The 20234-nt window shown below is 38.4% G+C and overlaps 1 protein-coding gene across 4 annotated transcripts in view; it reads left to right on the forward strand.

Moving 5' to 3' along the window:
- ECPAS (Ecm29 proteasome adaptor and scaffold) overlaps positions 1-20234 on the forward strand; it is a 58906-nt gene that overhangs the window by 17770 nt on the left and 20902 nt on the right. For 3 of the 4 annotated variants that reach the window (XM_071424461.1, XM_071424460.1, XM_071424463.1), the window contains 20 exons: positions 546-627; positions 872-991; positions 1162-1247; positions 1510-1588; positions 2676-2725; positions 3285-3351; positions 3460-3582; positions 4667-4770; positions 5927-6050; positions 8023-8103; positions 8805-9039; positions 9581-9672; positions 11403-11537; positions 13528-13693; positions 14106-14278; positions 14754-14855; positions 16627-16750; positions 17663-17808; positions 18746-18800; positions 19501-19615. In XM_071424461.1, coding sequence (XP_071280562.1) covers positions 546-627; positions 872-991; positions 1162-1247; positions 1510-1588; positions 2676-2725; positions 3285-3351; positions 3460-3582; positions 4667-4770; positions 5927-6050; positions 8023-8103; positions 8805-9039; positions 9581-9672; positions 11403-11537; positions 13528-13693; positions 14106-14278; positions 14754-14855; positions 16627-16750; positions 17663-17808; positions 18746-18800; positions 19501-19615 — 2259 coding nt within the window. The remainder of the gene's footprint in view (positions 1-545; positions 628-871; positions 992-1161; positions 1248-1509; positions 1589-2675; positions 2726-3284; positions 3352-3459; positions 3583-4666; positions 4771-5926; positions 6051-8022; positions 8104-8804; positions 9040-9580; positions 9673-11402; positions 11538-13527; positions 13694-14105; positions 14279-14753; positions 14856-16626; positions 16751-17662; positions 17809-18745; positions 18801-19500; positions 19616-20234) is intronic. The other variant, XM_071424462.1, reaches the window with a different exon arrangement.

Below are 20234 nucleotides of genomic sequence, written 5' to 3' on the forward strand. Positions count from 1 at the left end.
TAACATGGAGTCAGATTTTTCATGTGAAACTTTCTGCAGCTGAAGTCTGTTCAGGTGGCTCAGTCGTGACAGGGAAGATGATTCTATTAAATGATGAAGCATGATTAAGAAAGCTGGTCTCTCCTTCTTGTCTTATCTTTCCTTCTAATGAGAAAGATGTCCAGAGAGAAAAATAACTGTGTGGACAATATGTAATGTTAAATGTCTTTTATAAGCAATGTATGCTGTTTCACAGATTACTGATTGATATTCAATTGGTAGATTACCATGGTCTGTATGTCTTGTTTCAGTAGCAGAGTAGGAAGCATGTAAGTTTCTAACAAATTTCTTGCTATCATGTTGTCAGAAATTGTTAAAGTGTAATTAGTTTGCATTCTTTATGAGTATATATTATGTGGCTGTGGGAAAAGAGGTAAGAAGTCAAACTGTGAAGTTCTATGTAAATTTTGGGACTGATATGAATATGATGCAAAATGCTGTATTTTAAGAAGTAGTCAAAGGTCAGAATCATAACTTTTTTTGTTCAATATGGTTTTTTCCTTCAGTTTAATTGACTGGAACAATCCTGCTATCATCAACAAAATGTATAAAGTGTATCTTGGGGATATACCACTGAAAACCAAGGAGGTAAGATTTTCCTCCAGAGTTGTCTATCTTCTTAATTGCTGAAGAAGTAATATTAGTTGTCTTACTTTAAAAGTAAAAAACATATTTGTATTTCTTTAATCTATCACTTCCTTTGATATCTGCTTTCACTGAATATTTATGCTACTTGAATAATTTTTTTCTCTGTGCCAGTGTGTTCTGATTTGCAGCAGAAAGTAATTTACTGTTGTCCAGAGATGCACTGTTTAATCTCTGTTTCTGACAGGGATCTGTGCTGAAACCAGAAATGAAACGAGAGTCAGTCAGCACCCGTGTTAAATTAAAGATAGTTCCTCATCTTCTACGATCCCGGCAAGCTGCAGAAATGTTCCCAGCTAACATTCAGGTGATGCTTATTTTCCAAAGCTACACTTCCTAATAAGTTTGATGATACAGTTCCTCCAATACATAGAGTTAGGAAGCATTGTTACTGATTACAGTGTTTAAAGAAGAGGGGGAATGAAAATCTTTGAAAGTGAAGCCAGACACTGTAATCTGCTCCTTCCTTTTCGTCAGGTGGTGTATGATGGACTCTTCGGTGCAAACACAAATGCAAAACTGAGAAGTCTGTCTTTGCAGTTTGTACATCATATTTGTATCATGTAAGTAGTTCAGAGAGCATAGTGTTTCTTAGCATTTGCCTAGAAGCCACTTTGTTCCATAAAGATATAACTGAACCAATGAGTACTAAAACGCAGGGCAAGTAGGGTTTTTTTTTTACTTAATCTGGAAAGCTCAGTGTGTCTGTGCTTGCACACAGTAAGTTGTAATATCTGATCTTAACCTAGTCGAGAGAAGTGATACTAGAGAAGAACCTTTTCAGGGATGCAAAAGATAATATTTTGTTGGTTTCTCTAATTGCAGTTGTCCAGAGAGTAAAATAAAGCCCTTAGGCCCAATGCTTTTAAATGGACTTACAAAGCTGATCAATGAATACAAAGAGGTAAGATGAAAAATTTTTTACTATAATTTTTCATGTGAATACAAGCAAAAGTTAAATTTATTTATGATGGGAACTGATGTATCTTTTTTTGTGTTTGCTTGAGAGGTTGCTGGAGAATACCTTTTAAGAATTTTTGTTGGAAGAGAAGCAGATATTTTAAAATGCTATATAGTAAAACTGTTTTATTTATGTAACACTGCAAAATATGTGCTTGGGCACCAATTGCAAAATCTATAGAAAGTAATAGTGTTAGTAATATAAAGAGAGAAATCAAAGTAGTATCTAGCTGTCCTTACTCTGGAGCACACAAGGACCTCAACTCTGGATGTTAATCCCATTGTGTTAAGCATCTGTGTAGGCCTGCTTGTTATACATTCCATCCTATTTATCCAGGGATAGTATTACTGTGAGAAGGGTTTTACCAAAGAGAACTGCAAATACCAGTCTGGCCTGATGAGGTGTTTCCAGGGCCATTTCAAAAGTCAAATTCTCCTTGATACTCCTACATGTACCGTAGAAAGGGCAGATGTTGCAGATCACCTTTTCTGCAGCTTTGAGCTTCTTGCTGCTTTGTTTGACCTTTGAATGTGACCTTCTGGCCTGAGTTGGCATTTGAATGCATGGGACACCCTGCCATAGAGAAGGGAATGAAAAAAGAGGAAGTAAGCCCCTGTGTATAAATGTGCTGTATTAGTCATCCACAGGATGCATTTTGCAAACAGCTTCCTTTGTTTACAGCTGCTGTTCAGAGCCAGTGGTTTCTGCCCCTTTGCTACTGTTTCATATCCTCACTGAATCTCCTTACTTGTATCTCTTGAACTAAAATGTGGTTAGCTGAGACCAGAAGAGAGATTTGCATTTTGCCACAATTTGCAGTTTCTCTGTTTCTTAGACAAAAGTGTGCTCCCTTTGTTTCTATATGTTTTTATTCTTGGATAGAAATACTTTATATTTTAGGATTCTTTTTCCATGAAAGCCTGCTTGAGCAATTTTAAGACAGGATTTAAAGTAAATGTTTATTTATAAAAGATATACCAGTGTGTGTTTCTGGTTTTGCTAAATTCTGTTTATTGTTTTGTTATTCAAGGATTCAAAACTGCTATCAATGGCATATTCAGCAGTTGGAAAGCTCTCCAGGTAACTGAAACATCATTTAAGCAATGGGACATTGAACAACTTCTCCAGAGTAACCAGTTAATTTATCAGCAGCAAGTTTTATTCCACCTACCAATTTTGCAGTTGAGTGCACAGTGCAGAGAAAAGTGTTCTTCTTGTGACAACTTCAGAGATGTAAAAAGAAATATGTTTTCAGCTGATAGCTTCTCTAGCAGTGATTAATGGCAGCTCATGAATTATGCACAGAATTTAAGAAATGATTCCGCATTCTGAAGTGCCAGAAATACAAATTTAAGGAATGTACAGCAAAGACTAGAGTGCACGAAGCTAGACAAGTGGTGTGTTCAGTCATGTGCTGGTGATCCAAGTGGTTGTCCATAAAATGTCTCACTTTTCAAACTGTGTTAAGGGAGGGAGAATGTGCTGCTTTATGGTGGATATGGCTAAGATAGAGCAAATTGTCTGTGCTGGCTCTAATTATTTGACACTTAAAATTTGGAATGAGGGGAAGACCAATGAAGTGTGAAGCATTTCAATTTAATGAAACAAAAGCTTCATGGATTAAAATATCTTGTTTCAGCCGAATGCCTCAGCTTTTTACCAAGGATATAGCACTGGTACAGCAGTTTTTTGAAGCCCTATGCAAGGTGGGTGCTGATGGGGCTTTGGGGAAATCATTATTGTTTTCTTCTGATTTTGCTAGATTCTTGACACTATACACTGTAAAGTGAAAACTCTTTGTTTTTTTACTGCAGGAAGATGCTGATACTAGGCTTGCCATTCAAGAGGCATTGTCTATGATGGTTGGAGCATATAGTAACTTGGAAGGAGCCCAGCGTACCCTGATGGAAGCTCTTGTAGCTTCTTATTTAATAAAGGTATTTTCAGTGGAGTCAAAATCACATACCTTAAAAAAAAAGTGATTAACTGTCTTCCTGTTTCCTGACACTTCCCGTTAGATAATTCTGGATCAGATCTTCCTTTTCTTACTGAATGAATTGGCCTGTCTGGGAGAAGGCAGGGTGTATATGCTCAGATAAAATATTTTTAACATGGCTCGGTGAGGGCAAGGAAGGTAATACTGCAGTTCTCTATTTGTGTTCTGTTTAGCAAAAAACCAAATCCATTACAATTGCATTGTATGTTTCTCATAGTCTCCTCCTTAGAAAACTTCAAGAAGTAAATGCTTCAGGGACAGTCTTCTGAAACACTGTGGGACATGGAGAGTTTGGTAGAAAGGATCATTCACTGCTAAGTGGGGTTTCAGCAGGCTGTGTGATATGTGACATAAGGCATCTGTGGACCTCTCCAGGAGCTTAGCCTTGGGACACTAAATGAGACTTGACTTACTCATATTTTGAGTACCTTGTTTGTGTTCAGAATACACCAGAGGTCTGGATTTTCAGAAGGAGTGAGTGTTGTATACTCTGTGTTTGCATGAGTACCCAGTCTGACTGCGAAGGTTGTATGTATTTCTAGTATAAGAGATAATTTTCATCCTGACAGCTCCTTTGCTCAAGGGCTCTAAATTTCCAGGCAGTACCTTTTTGAGACAATGTGTACCTTACAGACACAATCACCACCATAAACTGGTATTTCTTTCCCACCTTTCCTAAGCATAGCTCTGTTTTCTGTGGCAAGATGATATATGTCAGTTTCATTTCAAAACTGCCTGGATGGAGCAGTTCAGTTTTTCAAGAATTAGTATGATTCCCTGAAGCGTGTATGTGTTTAATTAAATATTTAATTCCCCACCTGTGTATATATGAGAAGTTTGCTTTTCTTTGCCCTGTCTTGTGCTAAATGAACTGTAAGCATGAGTAGTGTCTCAAAATCACTAAACTTTGAATCATGTTGGTACCAGAGGTCAAAAAAAATGACTGATGACGTACAAGTGGTGAGTGAAAGTCATTACTGCTGTCATTTAAGACTCAACCATATGTTTGTATTTTTCCCTTTAAGCCTGAAGTTCAAGTACGTCAAGTGGCCGTAAAATTTGCTAGCACAGTGTTCCCTCCAGATCATATCCCTTCCAGATACTTACTCCTGTTAGCTGCAGGAGACCCGTAAGTTGTTTTCCTTTATAGATTATTTTCTCACATATATACTTATGTATGTTTGTGTATATGTATATATATATGTGTCTACATGCATATATGTGCATATGCACACACACGTATATACATTCAGTATAATATACATATATTTGCATTAAGTATGAATACATGTATCTGTGTGTTCATAAGTTTGCACATAAATAACGTGAAGAAAATTAAGTATGGTAATTTGGAAATCAAACTTCTCAACAGTCTCATGGAGAACTGTTACTCAGTGACAGTCTTGAGATTGTTTTTCTTGTTTCAGATGAACTGCAGTCACTAAAGCATTTCATTCTAATGATCAGTTGCAATTGCAAAAGTAAAAATGCATTAACTGAAATCACTTTTACAGTGTCTAGAAGTTATTTTTTCCTGTCAAATTCTGTCAGTCTATTTTTAGCTTGTATTTGCAGAGAGTTGAGCATGCGGTTTTGAGAGTTGCCACTCTGCTGGAGAGTAGGTGACTCCTTAAATTACAGTAATCATTTCATCTGCAGTTTTCTGTTACTGCAGGGTAAGTGGTGGGGTTTTTTCCCCAACTTACTTTAATTACTAAAATTTTGATGAAAGCAGCTATTGTGTAACTAAGGAAAGCTAAGCAGATTAGCTGCAACAACCAGCTCTGTCATTGCAGTGTCAGCACTGTTTCAGGAGTAGTTATCTATTGTTAAGTAGATAATGATAAACCTAGTAGGTGGCAGCTGAAGCTTGACTATAGGAAGTGATAGGGAGAAGTAGCAGATAGGAAAACCAGGATGTGGGAACCAGAAACTGGTGGTGAAACCTAGAAGGATGTAGGAGGGATAGAAGTGAGCTCATCCAGACAGTTTTGCAGAGAGCACTCAGTACTATCCCTTTTTCTTTCCTGTCTCTAAAATAAACAAATACTAAAAGTTATAGTGGAAGATTTTTTTCTCTTTCTTTCAAAAAAAAAACCAAAACAAAACAAAAAACCAAAACCAAACAAACAACAACAACAACAACAAAAAAAACCAAACAAAAAACTCCACATCTCATTTAAAAACTGTTCTCTCTCCCCCAGCTTCCTAACATATCGTATTGCTCATTAAAGACTTTTTGTTCTGTGCAAATAATGTCTGTTTCTCATCTTTTTTTCTGAAAGGCGGGAGGAGGTACATGGAGAAGCCCAGCGAGTACTGAGAACATTTTCTGGAAGAAATGAAAAGGAGAGTTCTGGGAAGCAGATGCCTTCCTTCCCTGAAATGGTCCATTACATTCAAGACAAGGTACAGTGCTTCTGACACAGTATAAATGACAAATAGATATGTGATACTCAGGCATGGGATAGGTGTGGTCTTGCCTTCCCTGTGTCTGCTTCCTACAGCTGCCCCAAGGAATAAAATTAGTGAAATCAAAGTAAGGACCATGCATAGTATTTCATTGCCAAGATTACCACTCGTCATCACTTTCTGCTGGCAGTGATTGCAAGAGATCCAAGTGTTAAGTAGCGAGACAGATCTTTTAATAAAGGGAATGTTTTGCTTTCTTGCAATTTGTGCAGTTGTTATGTGGAATGAGGAATCCAGTTCTCAAGGGTTATAATCCAGCATGTTTTACAAACACAGTTCCTGAAGGTGTAAGAAGACTACTTTTTATTTGGCTAAAATATTTTCTATGTTACACACCTCTGTGTATAGTAGCTGTACTAGGCTTATAAGCAGTAAAGGAGATGTGGAGAGTCACTGACAATATTTTTTCTTATGATAGCTTACCTTTTAAAAAATGTCAGAAGTATGTAATTTTGAAGCACATGTGATTTTGCATGAGATCTGTGATAGCAGAGTGCTTACACCTGAGAAATTTCTTGTGAAATATGTGCTCTCGTGGTGTTGTACTCTACTAATACTCTGAAGTATTTGAAGCTCTGTCAGAAAACTTGCTTTTTTGTCCAGAATGCTGATTACTTAAGTAGATATAAAAAAATTAGGAAATCAAGATTCAGTTTTAGATAACACTCTTAAATTCTGTTGTCCTGTAGTTAGTTTTAAAGTTTTCATTAACATTCATAATGTCGCTAAATAATTATGGATCAGTGTAGTTCAATCACTAGTGACAAAAGCAAGAGTCCCTCAATCATGGGGGAATTAAAATGTTTTTGAGCACTTTTCAGATCTTTGTGTCCTGAAGATGTATAAAAAATTCTAGAAATATAATTATTTGTTTAGTTATCTCAAAGTGTGATTTTTCACATACTATCAATAATCTGTGATGTTTGGAGATGCTTGAGAAGTTTGTATGCATTACTTGACACAATTGGCTGAGATGAAAAATGAATGATTTAGTATGATCCTTCTCTCCTTTTAAAAAAAAAATACACATGAAAGAGTAGGATCCCATCTGCTGGGTATGGGTGGGAAACCATTCCTCAAGGGAGTCACTGTCTGTTCACTAAATCAGGTTTTCTTTAATAATTCTTTATGTCATTAAAATTAGCATTGCAAAAGATCATGGAGTGTTAAGGGTCATTCTCTTCTGTGATTGCTTTGTGTGTTTACTCAGGTACAAGGCTGCCTGACTGACATGCACATTGATGTGCATGTTGCCTGTTTAATACATACATACTGCTTTTCTGCAACATTTGCAGTGGGTGTCACTTAAAACCTCCTGTTTGGATGTTTTTCTGCTGGCATATTTCTGCTTGTGAAAGCTAACATTTACATGGATAGGAGTTGCTCACTTGCTGCTGCAGCCTTCCACATAGCGAGTAGAGAGATCCTCTGAGTCTCTCTCAGTCTGAGAGGCTCCCCAGACTTGGCTGGCACAGCACAGGGCACCCACCTCCCAGTACTGGGGAAGCATGGCTGCTCTGCAGCCTCTCCTGACAGAGCTGCCATTTTAAAGCTTTCTGGCTGCCTGTCAGAGGGGAGGCTCAGAGTTTGGAAGTTTGTGAGGTACTTTGCTTTTAAATTCTTAAGTGCTTCTTTGTTTCATGAAAGGAAGAAAAAATGTTGTACTCCTTCAGCCTCCCCTGATATTCTCTCTTATGCATTCAGAGTTTTCACTTTCTGAATTAGTGTAAAGTAGATGGAACTGGTATTATCAAGTACACTGTGCCCTTTTTATTACAGAGCTGTTACACATTTTTAGTTGTTAAGTGGAGGATTAACACACTCATATCAGCAAAATTTCACTGAGCTTTCCAACATCTCTGTTATTATGGGGCTGAATGGTCCACTCTTAATGTATTCTGTTGTTTAGGCCACTCACCGAATGAAAACTCCAGCTAAATATATGACTGGAACTGCAGCGTTACCTTTTAATCCTGCCACATTTGGAGAGGTAATTGTCTGGTTTTACTTCCTCAGATATGTGTACCACTATTAATCTAGAGGACAGTGTAAGAAGCTAACAGGTACCATAAGTCACCCTACATTCTAAAATTCTTTGAAACACATGTTGGGATTAACTGTCCATCCATTGTCCTTAAATGGCAGTCTGAACAAGATTGTCATGGGGGGTTTGGGAAGAATGTTCACAAGAGGGTTGCTTTCTGCAGCATCTCTAATGGAGTAGCATTAGATACAGACAGAAGTATCTCTGAGTGTAGAGGTCCCATTATGTTCCTTGGGACATTTTTCCTAACAGAATCCCAGGATCCAGTGATCTGTAGAAACAAACTGAGATGGGAAGTGAGATTTCTATTAGCAATGTGTCGGGTTGCATTTGTACACATGCCAAATTGGTATAGAGTACAGAACTCCTGCAAGGAATTACATCAGCTGGTGATAAACCAAAAGTCTGCATATGATTTAATCTTTAGGAAGTGATGTAGGGTTGTAAGGCAAGTGATCCTAAGGTTTGTTACACTTTATATTTGTTCATGTCTCTATGCTAACTTTTCTGCCTATATTTGATAAAAGAAAAAAAAAATCCATTTTGGCTACACTGAGTACAGTATATTCTCTGCTCTTTTGTTTCCTGCATGGTTTTTCAAGTGCTTATGCATTCAGGATCCTATGTTTTTTATCTTCTCTACTTAGATAGTTCTCTATCTGCGGATGTGTCTTGCTCACAGTGCCGGTGTGGTGCCAACCTCACAGAGCTTGGCAGATATGCAAGATCATGCTCCAGCCATTGGACGTTACATAAGAAACCTCATGTCTGGCAACCACTTACCTTTCTCTTCCTCCTCCTCCTCTTCTTCAAAAAGTGCAGAAACCAACCCTGTACATATATATATTGGCCTTCTTCAGCAGCTCTTAGCTGGTGTTGGAGGTAAGAAACTGTGTGCAGCAGTATCCTGAAGAAATAAGCGTCTTCTACTAGAAATGAGTTGTCTTGTTTTTTGAACTTGGCTTCAGCAATCATAGAGTTGAAACACAGACTATATACTATTTCATTTAAACTTGTTTTCTTCTGTGCTGTTTTGTAGGTGGGAGAAATCATAACTGTAAAATTGTAGCATCAGTTGACATAATAAAATAAATTGTGTAAAATTGTGAAGCCATTGTATATAACAGCTTCTTCACCAGAGAATGTTGGGTCTTCCTCACTCTGATAATAGCCTATCTACCACAAGTGTAGTCTAAAATTTGAATGCATTTTGAAATATTTGCTACTAGACTGTTTGCTTTTATTAGAATCCTAATATGTCTGAGAAATATACCTTATTATTCTGTATTGTTTGTTATTACTAGTGATTTACAAATAAATGCCTGAAATGCCTGATACATCTTTACCTCTTTTTAGCACTGAATGTTACATTGTTGTAAATACTAGAGCTATTTAATAACCTCCTTCTTTAATCATTGTTTAGGTTTGCCAGTCATGTATTGTCTTCTAGAAGTTGTTTCAGTGTATCCAGAAAAACTAGCTGCCAGATTTGTAGACAAAATGGATTGGATTAAGGTATTGTGAAAACCCCTTTTTTGGTGTTTTTCTGGGGGATGGATGGAATTTGGCATTAGTAAAATCTGGCACATTTCCCATGATGAAACAGAGTATTATTTCCAAACATGCATTTGATTTGAAATCTGGTATTTCTACTCATAGTCAGAACCTCATGAAATGTTGATGTGCCAGGATGGGGAAAATTATTTTTTGGTTCTTCTACATTACTGTTTTTGTTCATTCACTTACATGTTCTAGGTAGGCTGTCAGCTATCCTAGGTATAGTCATCCATTTTTTTCTCTGCAGAAGAAAACTGAAGACAACATTCTGCACATTTTTGACAGAGTGAATGTTTTCAGTGGGAAGATGTGAATGACTTCTTGGATTATGAGATTAGTTACATCCCTAGTTGTTTCAGGGACCTTCCTCTGGAGATGTTTTTTTTCTATTTATTAACCCCAGACAAAAGAAACCCCTTACATTGGAGTCTGCTTGGGAATAAGCCAAAGGGAAATCTGTGTTCCCTGGATTCTTTCCTCAGGCAGCTCTCTGCTTTTTCATTATTTGCCTCAAACACCTAGGAATTCTGAAGATCTTACAGGTTGCCATTGCTTTTACTGGGGCAGTCTGGCAGAAACAAATACTTAGTCAAATATTAAAAAACATTAGAATGTGTTCTAATAGTTTCTCCTCATGATATCTGTGCTGCATTGCGCTGTATGCAGGTTATTACTTCTCATTTACGTGCAGGTATGAATTGCCCAGGAGAACACTTAAAAACATTGCCCTTTTCAGTATTCCTCATCATTTGTAGGAAACTTTTCTTTGTCCTTGGCCTAGTGTCCATTTGCAGAATTAAGCTTCTAGAGGTAGTTATTGATAGTACTGAGTTTCAGAAATAGTGTTGTAAATTGTATTTCATGTGGTTTTCCCTTGTCAAATGAAACAAACAGTTTGAGGGGTTTGTTAGAAGTCAGATATATGATCTGATGCTATGTTGAAGTTAACAATACATTTCATGACCCCGAAGGATTATTTCTTGTTTGTTTGCGTGGGCTCATTTTGGTTTCTTTGTGGTAGCCCAAGGCACTCAAAGATTTGGGTATGAATTTTTCATGGGAGTGTGTTGCATTATACATCAAATTGCTGGTAGAGGTAAGGTTATGTCTTAACAAATTACCCAAAGCTTCCAAAATTTAAATTTTAATAACTTATTTGGACAATACAAGATCTCAAATTGGGTAATTTTGCTTTTAGAACTGTGATTTCCTGACACTTTTTTTTTGTTGCATTTGAATGGTTAACCCTCTTGAGGCTTTGAAATTCCCTTTGATTAATAAGAAGGGCATGGTAGCCTCCAGCAGCTCAGGGAAAGAGTAGTGATTTAGGGTATGGGTTTTTTTAGCACAGTATGAATGCAAAACCTGGAAGCTCTTAGCTAAAGACAAAACTCAGCCAAGAATTCGATGTGCATGGTTTTGACACAGAACTGGTGGGTGGCCCTGTTATGACTAGTGGTCTTCTTTCACCAAAGCGCTCAGTGTGTAATGAATGCTTTGTTGAATTGAGGACTATGTTTCTTATTAAGTGATAATGCTCTTGGTTTAAAGTGTGCTTTTTGAATTAAGAACTGTTTATGTATCTCCATGACAATTGTCTTTGTATATTGAAGGTCTTTATGAACAGACTGGGTAAGAAGCTGCTTCTATATTTTATGGCTTGCTTTTTTTTTTTTAAACTCCCACAGAACTTGATGAACACTAACAAAGAGGAAATGCGTGAGCTTGCAGCCCTGTTTTATTCTGTAGTGCTGTCTACCATGTCTGGAGATGAGCTTAGGGCATCCTTGGAGCAGCTGATCAAGATGACAAAAGACAGCCATGTAACTACCTTCCTTTGTCTGCTTCTTGTTTTTCCTCATGTCATGTAACTGGTAGGATATTTGAATCTCACCATGTGTCCAGGATGTATTAACCTTAATCTGGGTGTAAAATTAACTAACTGGCTTCCAGTTGGATGGTGAGAAAGGATTTTTGTTGTAGGCGAGTGCAACAGATCTTTCAATAAATTAATACCTGAAGCTGTTAAGGTCAGTAGGAGGATTTCATGGAGGCACATCCCAAGCAAAGCACCATCATGTATTTAACCAGTTTTAGCCAGCTAAATAGCCACATCCCATTGAGTGGTAATGGATCACACTACCTACTTCAAACTGTTTACCTGTTCCTTTTTCCTGAGCACTCACAGAGTCAAGAAAATTTTTAATTTGTTAAATGTTCAGCTCTTCCCTCCTGAGCCATAGTCACCTACTGGGTCCTCACCACCTCAGGATCTTGTGCTGTGTTAGGGCTATGCCTTCTTCTCTCTTGCCCTGCATGGACTGCTCAGCAGGCCTCCACAGCTGTGTCTGTATATGCTGGGTTTACCTGTCTTCCCTTCTCCAGCAGCTCCTTTTGCCTCCCTTTATCCTTATTTCTCCATTTTGCCACTGCAAGCATGGAAAAGGAATCCTGAAAACAAATTGGTCTGGTTTCTGTGCTGGTTTGTCTTGAATCCTGCATGGGACGGAAAGCAGTAGTATTTCCAGGTTGTGTTTCCCCAAAATCGTTTTGTGTCAGTCTCTCTAATGGACTTAAAGGGCCACCATTTTACATTGCAAGTAACAGGCTGACGAGAAGTGCTGATTGCTTTATGTTGTAGTTAGCAAACATAATTTATTTTGAATCTGTGAAAGCTCTGTGTGTGAGCCTAAGCCATGTCATTGCTCAGTTTTGTGTAGGGCACAGCTCCTGCAGTCATGAAGTCAGTGTAGATGGGTCCCAACCCCCCACTGCTTTCAGCCCCACTCACCCATGTGAACCATGAAAGAAAAAAAAAAGCAGGGTGTTCCCATGCCTTTGTGAGTCTGAGTCAGGTAGAGCTCTGACTTGCTGCTACTCTACAAAACCACTTGAATTTGTACACCTAGGAGTGGTGGTGATCCTAGTGTCTCAGTAAGGACTGCAGTGGGAATGGATAACTAAAGTGGAGATAGAGGAAGGATCCATCTTCTGCTGGCTTGCTGCAGTGAGACCAGATCAAGGAACAGTTCCTGGTGGCCAGGCTAGGTTGAGGATCCTGTTGTGGCACCACAATTGCACCAGTGCAACATTTGTAGTGTTAAGAAACAAGAGGTATGAGCTAATCCAAGCTTAAGCTCCTGCACCCCTCCCTTTGGTTTGTTTTTTTTCCAGTTAGGTAGCAGTTGAGTCTCACACCCTTGTTTCTCCACAAAATCCTTTTGCTAGAATTCAGTTACAGGAATAAACATGGTCATTAAACAGTTCCAGCACCAAATCAGCATTGGAGAAACTGGTATTCTTGACATTTACTTGTGTTGATTAGATTTCACGATTTGTGGCCTCCCAAGCTATAGAAGCACTGCCTTCAGCATAGGCCATGTCCGAACTCATTCTTAGCCATGTAGAGCAGATGTACAGTGATTACCCTGGACTGCTTTTTACCAGAGTACATTTTGTCCCCTAGTCTGAATACAGTCTGGTTTTTAAGCAGAGACAATGTAGTTTGGGTTTTTTTTTTTAAGTCTAGCTACCAAAGGGTGTCTTTAGGAATGTGAGTGCTGGTGATAAATTTCTAATCTGTCTAATTTGCCTCCTAGATATTTTTCAAGTTTTGTTAATGAATCTTAAAGAACTCCATCCATCAGAGAGCACTAACAATATCAAACTCTCTATTGTTCTATTATGTGTTAGAGCTCTGCATTTTTCAGGGCACTTTCTGGCTTGTCCATATGTGTTTTTAAATCAGTGCTTTGTGCAAAGTGTTACTTACTTTGAAAATGAGATTTTTTGCACTGTTGGTATTGTCTGTAGAGCCCGGAGGTCCAACATGGATCCTTGTTGGCTTTGGGATTTACAGTAGGAAGGTACTTGGCCAAAGGGAAAATCAGAACAATGGAGCTACATGACATAGAACAGCCAAACACTTCAGTCATGCCGGAACAAGAACAACTTATAAAGTCGACAACAGAGACAATAGGTAACTTCCTGCCTAAGACTTTGCTGCATTGTAACAGTTGTTTTTTTAGTCCACCCCAGGCTGAGTATTTTTCTGAGATGCTCAGCCCATAGACAGAGTAATGTTGAATTCAATTTTTGTGATAGAATTTACGGCTTGTAAGAATATAATCTGATTAGATGTATGGACATTTCAGCAAAACCTAGGTGGACTTTGTAACTTGCAAACCAACAGAGTACAATCAGGAGTGATATTATTGCCTAGATTCCTCTCAATGTCTCCTTTCACTCCCATTTTTTTCTAACATAATCCTTCCTACCAACTGTAGAGGAGATTAATGCTTTGCTTCTTGCATGGGTAAAATGGCAAGTGTCTGTCCACTGCTAAATAATAATACAAAATCTGAGTCATCCTGGTTTGCTTTTCCCTGTAGGTTCTTTTTTGGACAGTACCTCTCCCTTCCTTGTGGTGGGTGCTTGTATGGCTCTTGGAGAGATTGGCAGGAATGGCCCCTTGCCAATCCCCAATGAAGGAACAGGATTTACAAAGCTGCAACTTGTTGAAAACTTACTGGCCCGAATCCCTTCCAGCAAGGAAACAAATAAGGCAAGATTTTTGTAGTGTTCGTGTGATTCCTGTTCATTTCTTGAATGCTCGCTAGGTATATGTATTACATGCTAAACTCAGCCTTGTTTTTTAAAGGAATTAGGCTTTTTGTTGGCTTTAGTGAGTTGGCTAGGGTCTAGGTCTTTGTAATATTGCTTAGTACTGATCACTTGTGCTTTCTATAGTCATAACTAGGGGCTTAAGAGGTAAAAATATGAATAGTCTTCATTTTAATTAAAGAAAAATGGGAATATCTTCTTCTACCTGCAAATAATCCTCAAAGGTAACAGGACATTTGTTCTGAAAATGTCTACTTTTGAAAAGAGGTGCAATGATTGATCTAATAAGCTGCTTGCATGTACATCTGATACCTTGAGTGAAACTTCAGCAAGGGTGAGAAGTAGTGGGTTTAAAGTGCATCTTATGGACTTACAGGAAGGTTATATGATGGTGTTATTTTTTGTTTATATTTAAGATGAAGGAACGAGCAATACAAACATTAGGTTACTTCCCAGTGGGAGACGAAGATTTTCCCCACCAGAAGCTACTGCTGCAGGGTTTAATGGATTCTGTGGAGGTGAGACACTATCAGTGTATTAGCCTTTATACTACAGTGAATATTTCTCTTTGCGTGCTCTTTATGTACTCTAGATTTACAAAGGGAGTTGACTTTTTGTAAAAGTGCCTCTGGGTTTTTTAAAACTGCCTTGAAATAGAGAGCAGAGATAGACTTGGGGCTGGTACATGGCTTTATGCCACAGTTTAAAAACTTGCTAGTCTAGGTCTCTGCCTCAGTCTGAGGAAATACTCATTCCCCTCCAAGAGGCTTATAGATTTTTTTTTTGTACACTGTATGTTTAAAATCTCCAGAGCTTATATTATTGAAGCCTTAGGCCTGTACTTTGGCCTTCAAAAGTACCCTGAAAGTAGGTAATAGGAATACCTCTGAGCTACATTAGCTAATACAACTCACTTGAATTGGAAGTTTATAGAAATATATATATATCTTGTCCATCTAAATTCATTATTGAAGTACACTGCATTCTTTTACAGTATTTCAGAGCTTCTATACATATTGCAATATGCTAGATAAAAAAATTAAATAAAAAAAGCTTTTTTAGTACCCTTCTTCCTTGCGGATACTGACATAGGATTCTGCATTGTAGAAGTGGCTGTTGAGTATCAGACAGGCCTGCTTTGTTGAGTGCTCCAATTCTGGTCTGATCAAACATGCAAGAACCATAGAATTATAGAATAGTTTGAGCTGGAAGGGACCTTAAAGGTGATCTAGTTCCAACCCCTCTACTGTTGACAGGGCAGGGACACTTCACACTAGACCAAGTTGCTCAAAGCCCAATCCAACCTGATGTTGAGCACTGCCAGGGTTGGGGCATCTATTAGAGACCTCTTCCAGTGCCTCACCACCTTCACAGTAAATATTTTCTTCCTAATAGTTCATCTAAGCCTTCTCTCAGTTTGAAACCTTTAACCACTTGTCCTATCACTATACTTAGATGACTAAAAATACTGAGAATACTGTGTACCCAAACAACAAAAGATGTTTCTGGTACTATGTCTTCCCCTGTAACTGCATGGGGACATTACAACTTCCTTTATAAAAGGTGTACTTGAAAAAAACCTATTTGTCTTAGGTTGCAGGAAGCTAAGGGCTTAATTCTCCAGGAGCCCTGAGCATTTTGTACTTCTAGAGCATAAGGAAAACTATCTAGGAGGTACTCAGCAGTTATGGAAACCAGTTCTTATAACATAAAATTCATCATAAGTACCGACAAGAAAGTGACATATCTTGTTCCTGAAGGCTCAGAGGATAGTGTAAGGAGGACAGTGAAGCAGAACAAGTACCATCTGAATTATTTTAATGTGAAAAAAAGGTTTCTGCATCTTTTAAGACATCAGCTTCTGGATGGAATTACAGGAGATTCCTTCAATACTCCCTATTATAGTTAAGCCATAGTAATTTTCACTAATCACTATCAGCATAATTTTAACTTTGTTTTATTTTCATTCTATTGAATTCTTTCTTTTCACCAAGTTGAGCTTCTGCAGAGACTAGTAAATACTTTGTCAAAGATATGCTTTAAAAAAACGTGGAAATTTAGCTTTTATCATTCATGTCAGACAGTTTGGCATTGCCTCATTTTTCATCAACTTTAGTGGGTCTGAGGTGCCACATAGTCTCAGAAGCTCACCAGAAGAGTGATCTTGCTGTAAATTGGTGCTGAACATTGGGACTAGGACTGAGAGGCTGTGGTTTTGTGGATTAAGTGCCAGAAGTTTTGGTGTATGCTTCGTTAGGACTGGCAGTGATGCTCTGATGTGTTTTTCAGGCCAAACAGATAGAGCTGCAGTTCACTGTTGGTGAAGCTATTACCAGTGCTGCTGTTGGAACCAGCTCAGTGGCTGCGCGGGATGCATGGACAGTCACAGAGGAGGAATATATCCCTCCGCCAGGTAGGTCTTCCTAATGCAGGGGCTGGGCTGGGAAATGTCTGGGCTAACACTTAGCCCCAAGCTTCATTTCTGTGGTGTTTGGTTTATAACAGAATATGCAAGAGAGGTTTTGTGTTTGTGGTTATATACAGATTGTTTTACCTCGTCATGTCCATCTGCTCAGAGGGCAGAGGACTTCCTTAAAGGGCTGTTTAAATAGCTGCTTATGTACTTCATTGCCACTTGACTCTGTGTTTGTTTGTTTTTTTCTTTTTTTGTTTGCCTTGTTGAGTTAGTTTTGGGGTTTTAATACACAAATCTTTAAAAATACCATTTTAAACCCTGAACAGGAAAACAGGGTTATAAAATCAAATTGCAAGTGTTTTCCAATAACTTCAAGTAATACAATTAAGTGAAATTTACGTGCAGTAAATGCAGAAATTCTGTTAAAGAACTAAGGTTCTGTACCCATTGAAATACAAGTGTCACAATAGGCTAGCTTCAAATCAGGCAATTGTAAATATCAGTCTCAGACCTGCAAACACAACGTTTTAATTTTGTGAGAGTGGTCTTAGATGTGCAGTGTACAGAAAGCTGAGCATGTGGTAAAAATTAAACCTTGCCATTGCTCCAGAAATTGTGGGTCTTAACAAAAAAATAAGTTTTGCCCTGAGTCTTAGGCAATGTGAATGGTACGTCTTCTTGGCCACAGGCTCTAAAACATGTTCATGAAGCGTTAGGAGAATTCTGCATGTCTGTTATTTATTCTACTATTATTACTTTCCCAGTGATTCCAGTGAGTTCCTAAATAAGCAGAGATTAAGGTGTCACATGAGTACTCTTGAGTTCATTAGGTTTTTCATTATTTCCATTTAAATGGGTGGGGACAGTTCTCAGAGTTCCTCTCCTCCACCTTTATTTTTTTTCATATAGATTTGAAAGTGAATGACGTGGTGCCCTGGGTCCTAGACCTTATTTTGAACAAGTACATCATCAGTCCCAACCCACATGTTAGACAGGCAGCTTGCATCTGGCTTCTGTCATTGGTGAAAAAGCTGAGCACCCACAAAGCAATTAAGGTAAGAACTATGCCTTTTCCTAACACTGGCTCCTCGTCCCTGTTTTTGCTTCTCATCTTGTTTCTGTCCCTTCCTTCCCCTTCACTTCTATTGTCTCTTTTCTCCACGTCCTGGTACGGTCCTTACTGAGGGGTTTTTGAGACGTGGCCTATCTTTTGTTTCTAGAGGAACAAATGATCTGGCAGATGAACAAGGGTGCTTGTCACCTTTGTAAACATCTGACTTGCATCCAAGTCAGAGTAATCTCAATGTAAATAGCTGTTGTAAGATGAAGTACCACTACATCCTCTCTTGGGAAGAAGAGTTTGGTATCTGTATAGTGTTTAGGATTTATATTTGAATAATATTTGAGAGGTCTAGGAGGGAAGCAGAAGGAGAGCAGAACTTAAGTGTTTCACTGTATTTATCTTTGTTACGCAAGAGCAGTTACAATGTGCTTCGTGTGCTGTGTATTTTTGGTGCACTTTATGATCTTTATATTTAAAGTGCTTGTCCATAATGAGAAAATGTGAAAAATCCTATACAAGGACTACATAAAACATTCCCAACCAAAATGTCCTCTATCTGCATAGAGTTACTATGGACTGTGATGGGATCAAGTAACCATTTTGTACTCTACAGGTATTGATGAAGAGCTTTGGGGCAAGCTGCTTTGCAAATGTAAATTTTTATATATAAAACATTGCCCCATATTGTACTCATCTAAACAGTGCACCTTGTTGGGGGGTGGCAAAGCTCACCAATTTGGGGATGGAGAAAGCCCCATCTGGCTGCAATCCAGATTTATGATGTTTGCTGCCTTGTATTAAACAAGGACAATTCCTGTCATAAGTGTAGCTCAAATGGGCAACTCCTTTGTTACAGTAGCCTCTGTTAGAAACATGCCTGGAGACGAAAGGAAGGATTCAAAATAATGTCCTCTTTTCTCATCTTACAGTCTCATCTCAAGGATATTCAAAGTGCATTTGTTTCAATTCTGTCAGATAGTGATGGTAAGTACTGTTGTATCTTAAAAATTGTGTCTTTTCCTTGGCATTCAGCAGACTGGAGGGAATCTATCTACAGGCATATAGTCAGCTACACTCTGTCAGCATTAAAAGATGACTAGAAACTTCCCATATCTTATGTTGATAGGAATGATTTCTCTTCTAGGCATCATGTGCAGAGATCAGAAGCACAACTTTTTTGTGCGTTTGGCTAAAAAGCACACTGCATTTGCCCCTTCAGACTGTAGTAAGAGAAGTGGTGTTACTTCAGCTCTGTTTTGGGCAGCAGGATGCATATCACAGAGTTCTGCATGAATAGAAACACTGAGACCTCTTCAAGCTAGCACATTCTGGCTTACAGCTCTACCCATGGCAGCTAGGGGAAAGAGTGGCATCCAGCAGCCTATGCAAAGCTCACTGAAGCTGAAGAGAGTATTACCACAGTTGATTTCCGGTGCCACTAGCATGTGAGAATACCTATGCCTCTTGGAACTCTTTCTGCTGTTTCAAAACTCGCAGTAACAATAGTTATATGAAGATGTCACCTAATTTGAAGGGGTTTATGCCTTCAGAACAATTTGCAGCTTCAGAATGCAAAGTTTGTGTGCAACACAGCTGTGTTTGCTATGTCGTGATTTTGATTGAACCTTACTTTTGGAATTTTGTACTGCTTATCTTGAATTTTGCTTGGTAAAATCTCTTGCAGAGCTTAGTCAAGATGTTGCTTCAAAAGGTCTTGGGCTGATATATGAACTAGGAAGTGAACAGGATCAGCAAGAGCTAGTCACTACGCTCGTTGATACCCTTATGACTGGGAAAAGGTACAGTGAATTCAGAACACAGTGAGAGAGTACTCTGAGTTATGTGTCTAGTGGGAATAAAAATGTGCCTCTTTTTTATGTGGAAAGAGATGTTTTGGAGTTAATGGCAAGCCAATATCCATTCACAGCGAGTCAAACATTTCTTAAATTGGCTTAGGGTATTTGGTGACTGAAGTTGTTTTGGTTTTGTTCCACTCAGCAAAGCTTCAAAATAATATGTCAGTCCTGATTCAAGCGGTTCAAATGGGTTGGGATTTACTTAGATTTGCTACTTGCTGCATTGTGTAATTGCAGAGAGCAATGACCACTTGCAGCAACTCGGCACATTGTGATGTTGTGGAAGTGGTGACTTGCTTGTACTGAAATGCTCCTTTTGCTAAGAAGTGCTGTTAATGGTCTCTTGTCAGCTTTAGTATGAAAAATGCTGGTCTTACAAGACTTATGGCTAGAGATCATGTTGGTCAGTATTGGAAATGCTCTTTAATAGACTTCTCCTGTCTAACCTGATGTAGGTTTGGCCACTGAATCATAGAAACATAGGCTTTGAGTGTAGGGACTCATTGGTTGTAGGCAGGAAGAAATAAGATGGATGGAAATTATATTATTTCATTTTTAAGTA

Source organism: Agelaius tricolor, unplaced genomic scaffold (genome assembly GCF_023055355.1).
Source record: "Agelaius tricolor isolate 1412-34295 unplaced genomic scaffold, bAgeTri1.0.p SCAF_4, whole genome shotgun sequence".
In the NCBI taxonomy this organism is placed as follows: domain Eukaryota; kingdom Metazoa; phylum Chordata; class Aves; order Passeriformes; family Icteridae; genus Agelaius; species Agelaius tricolor.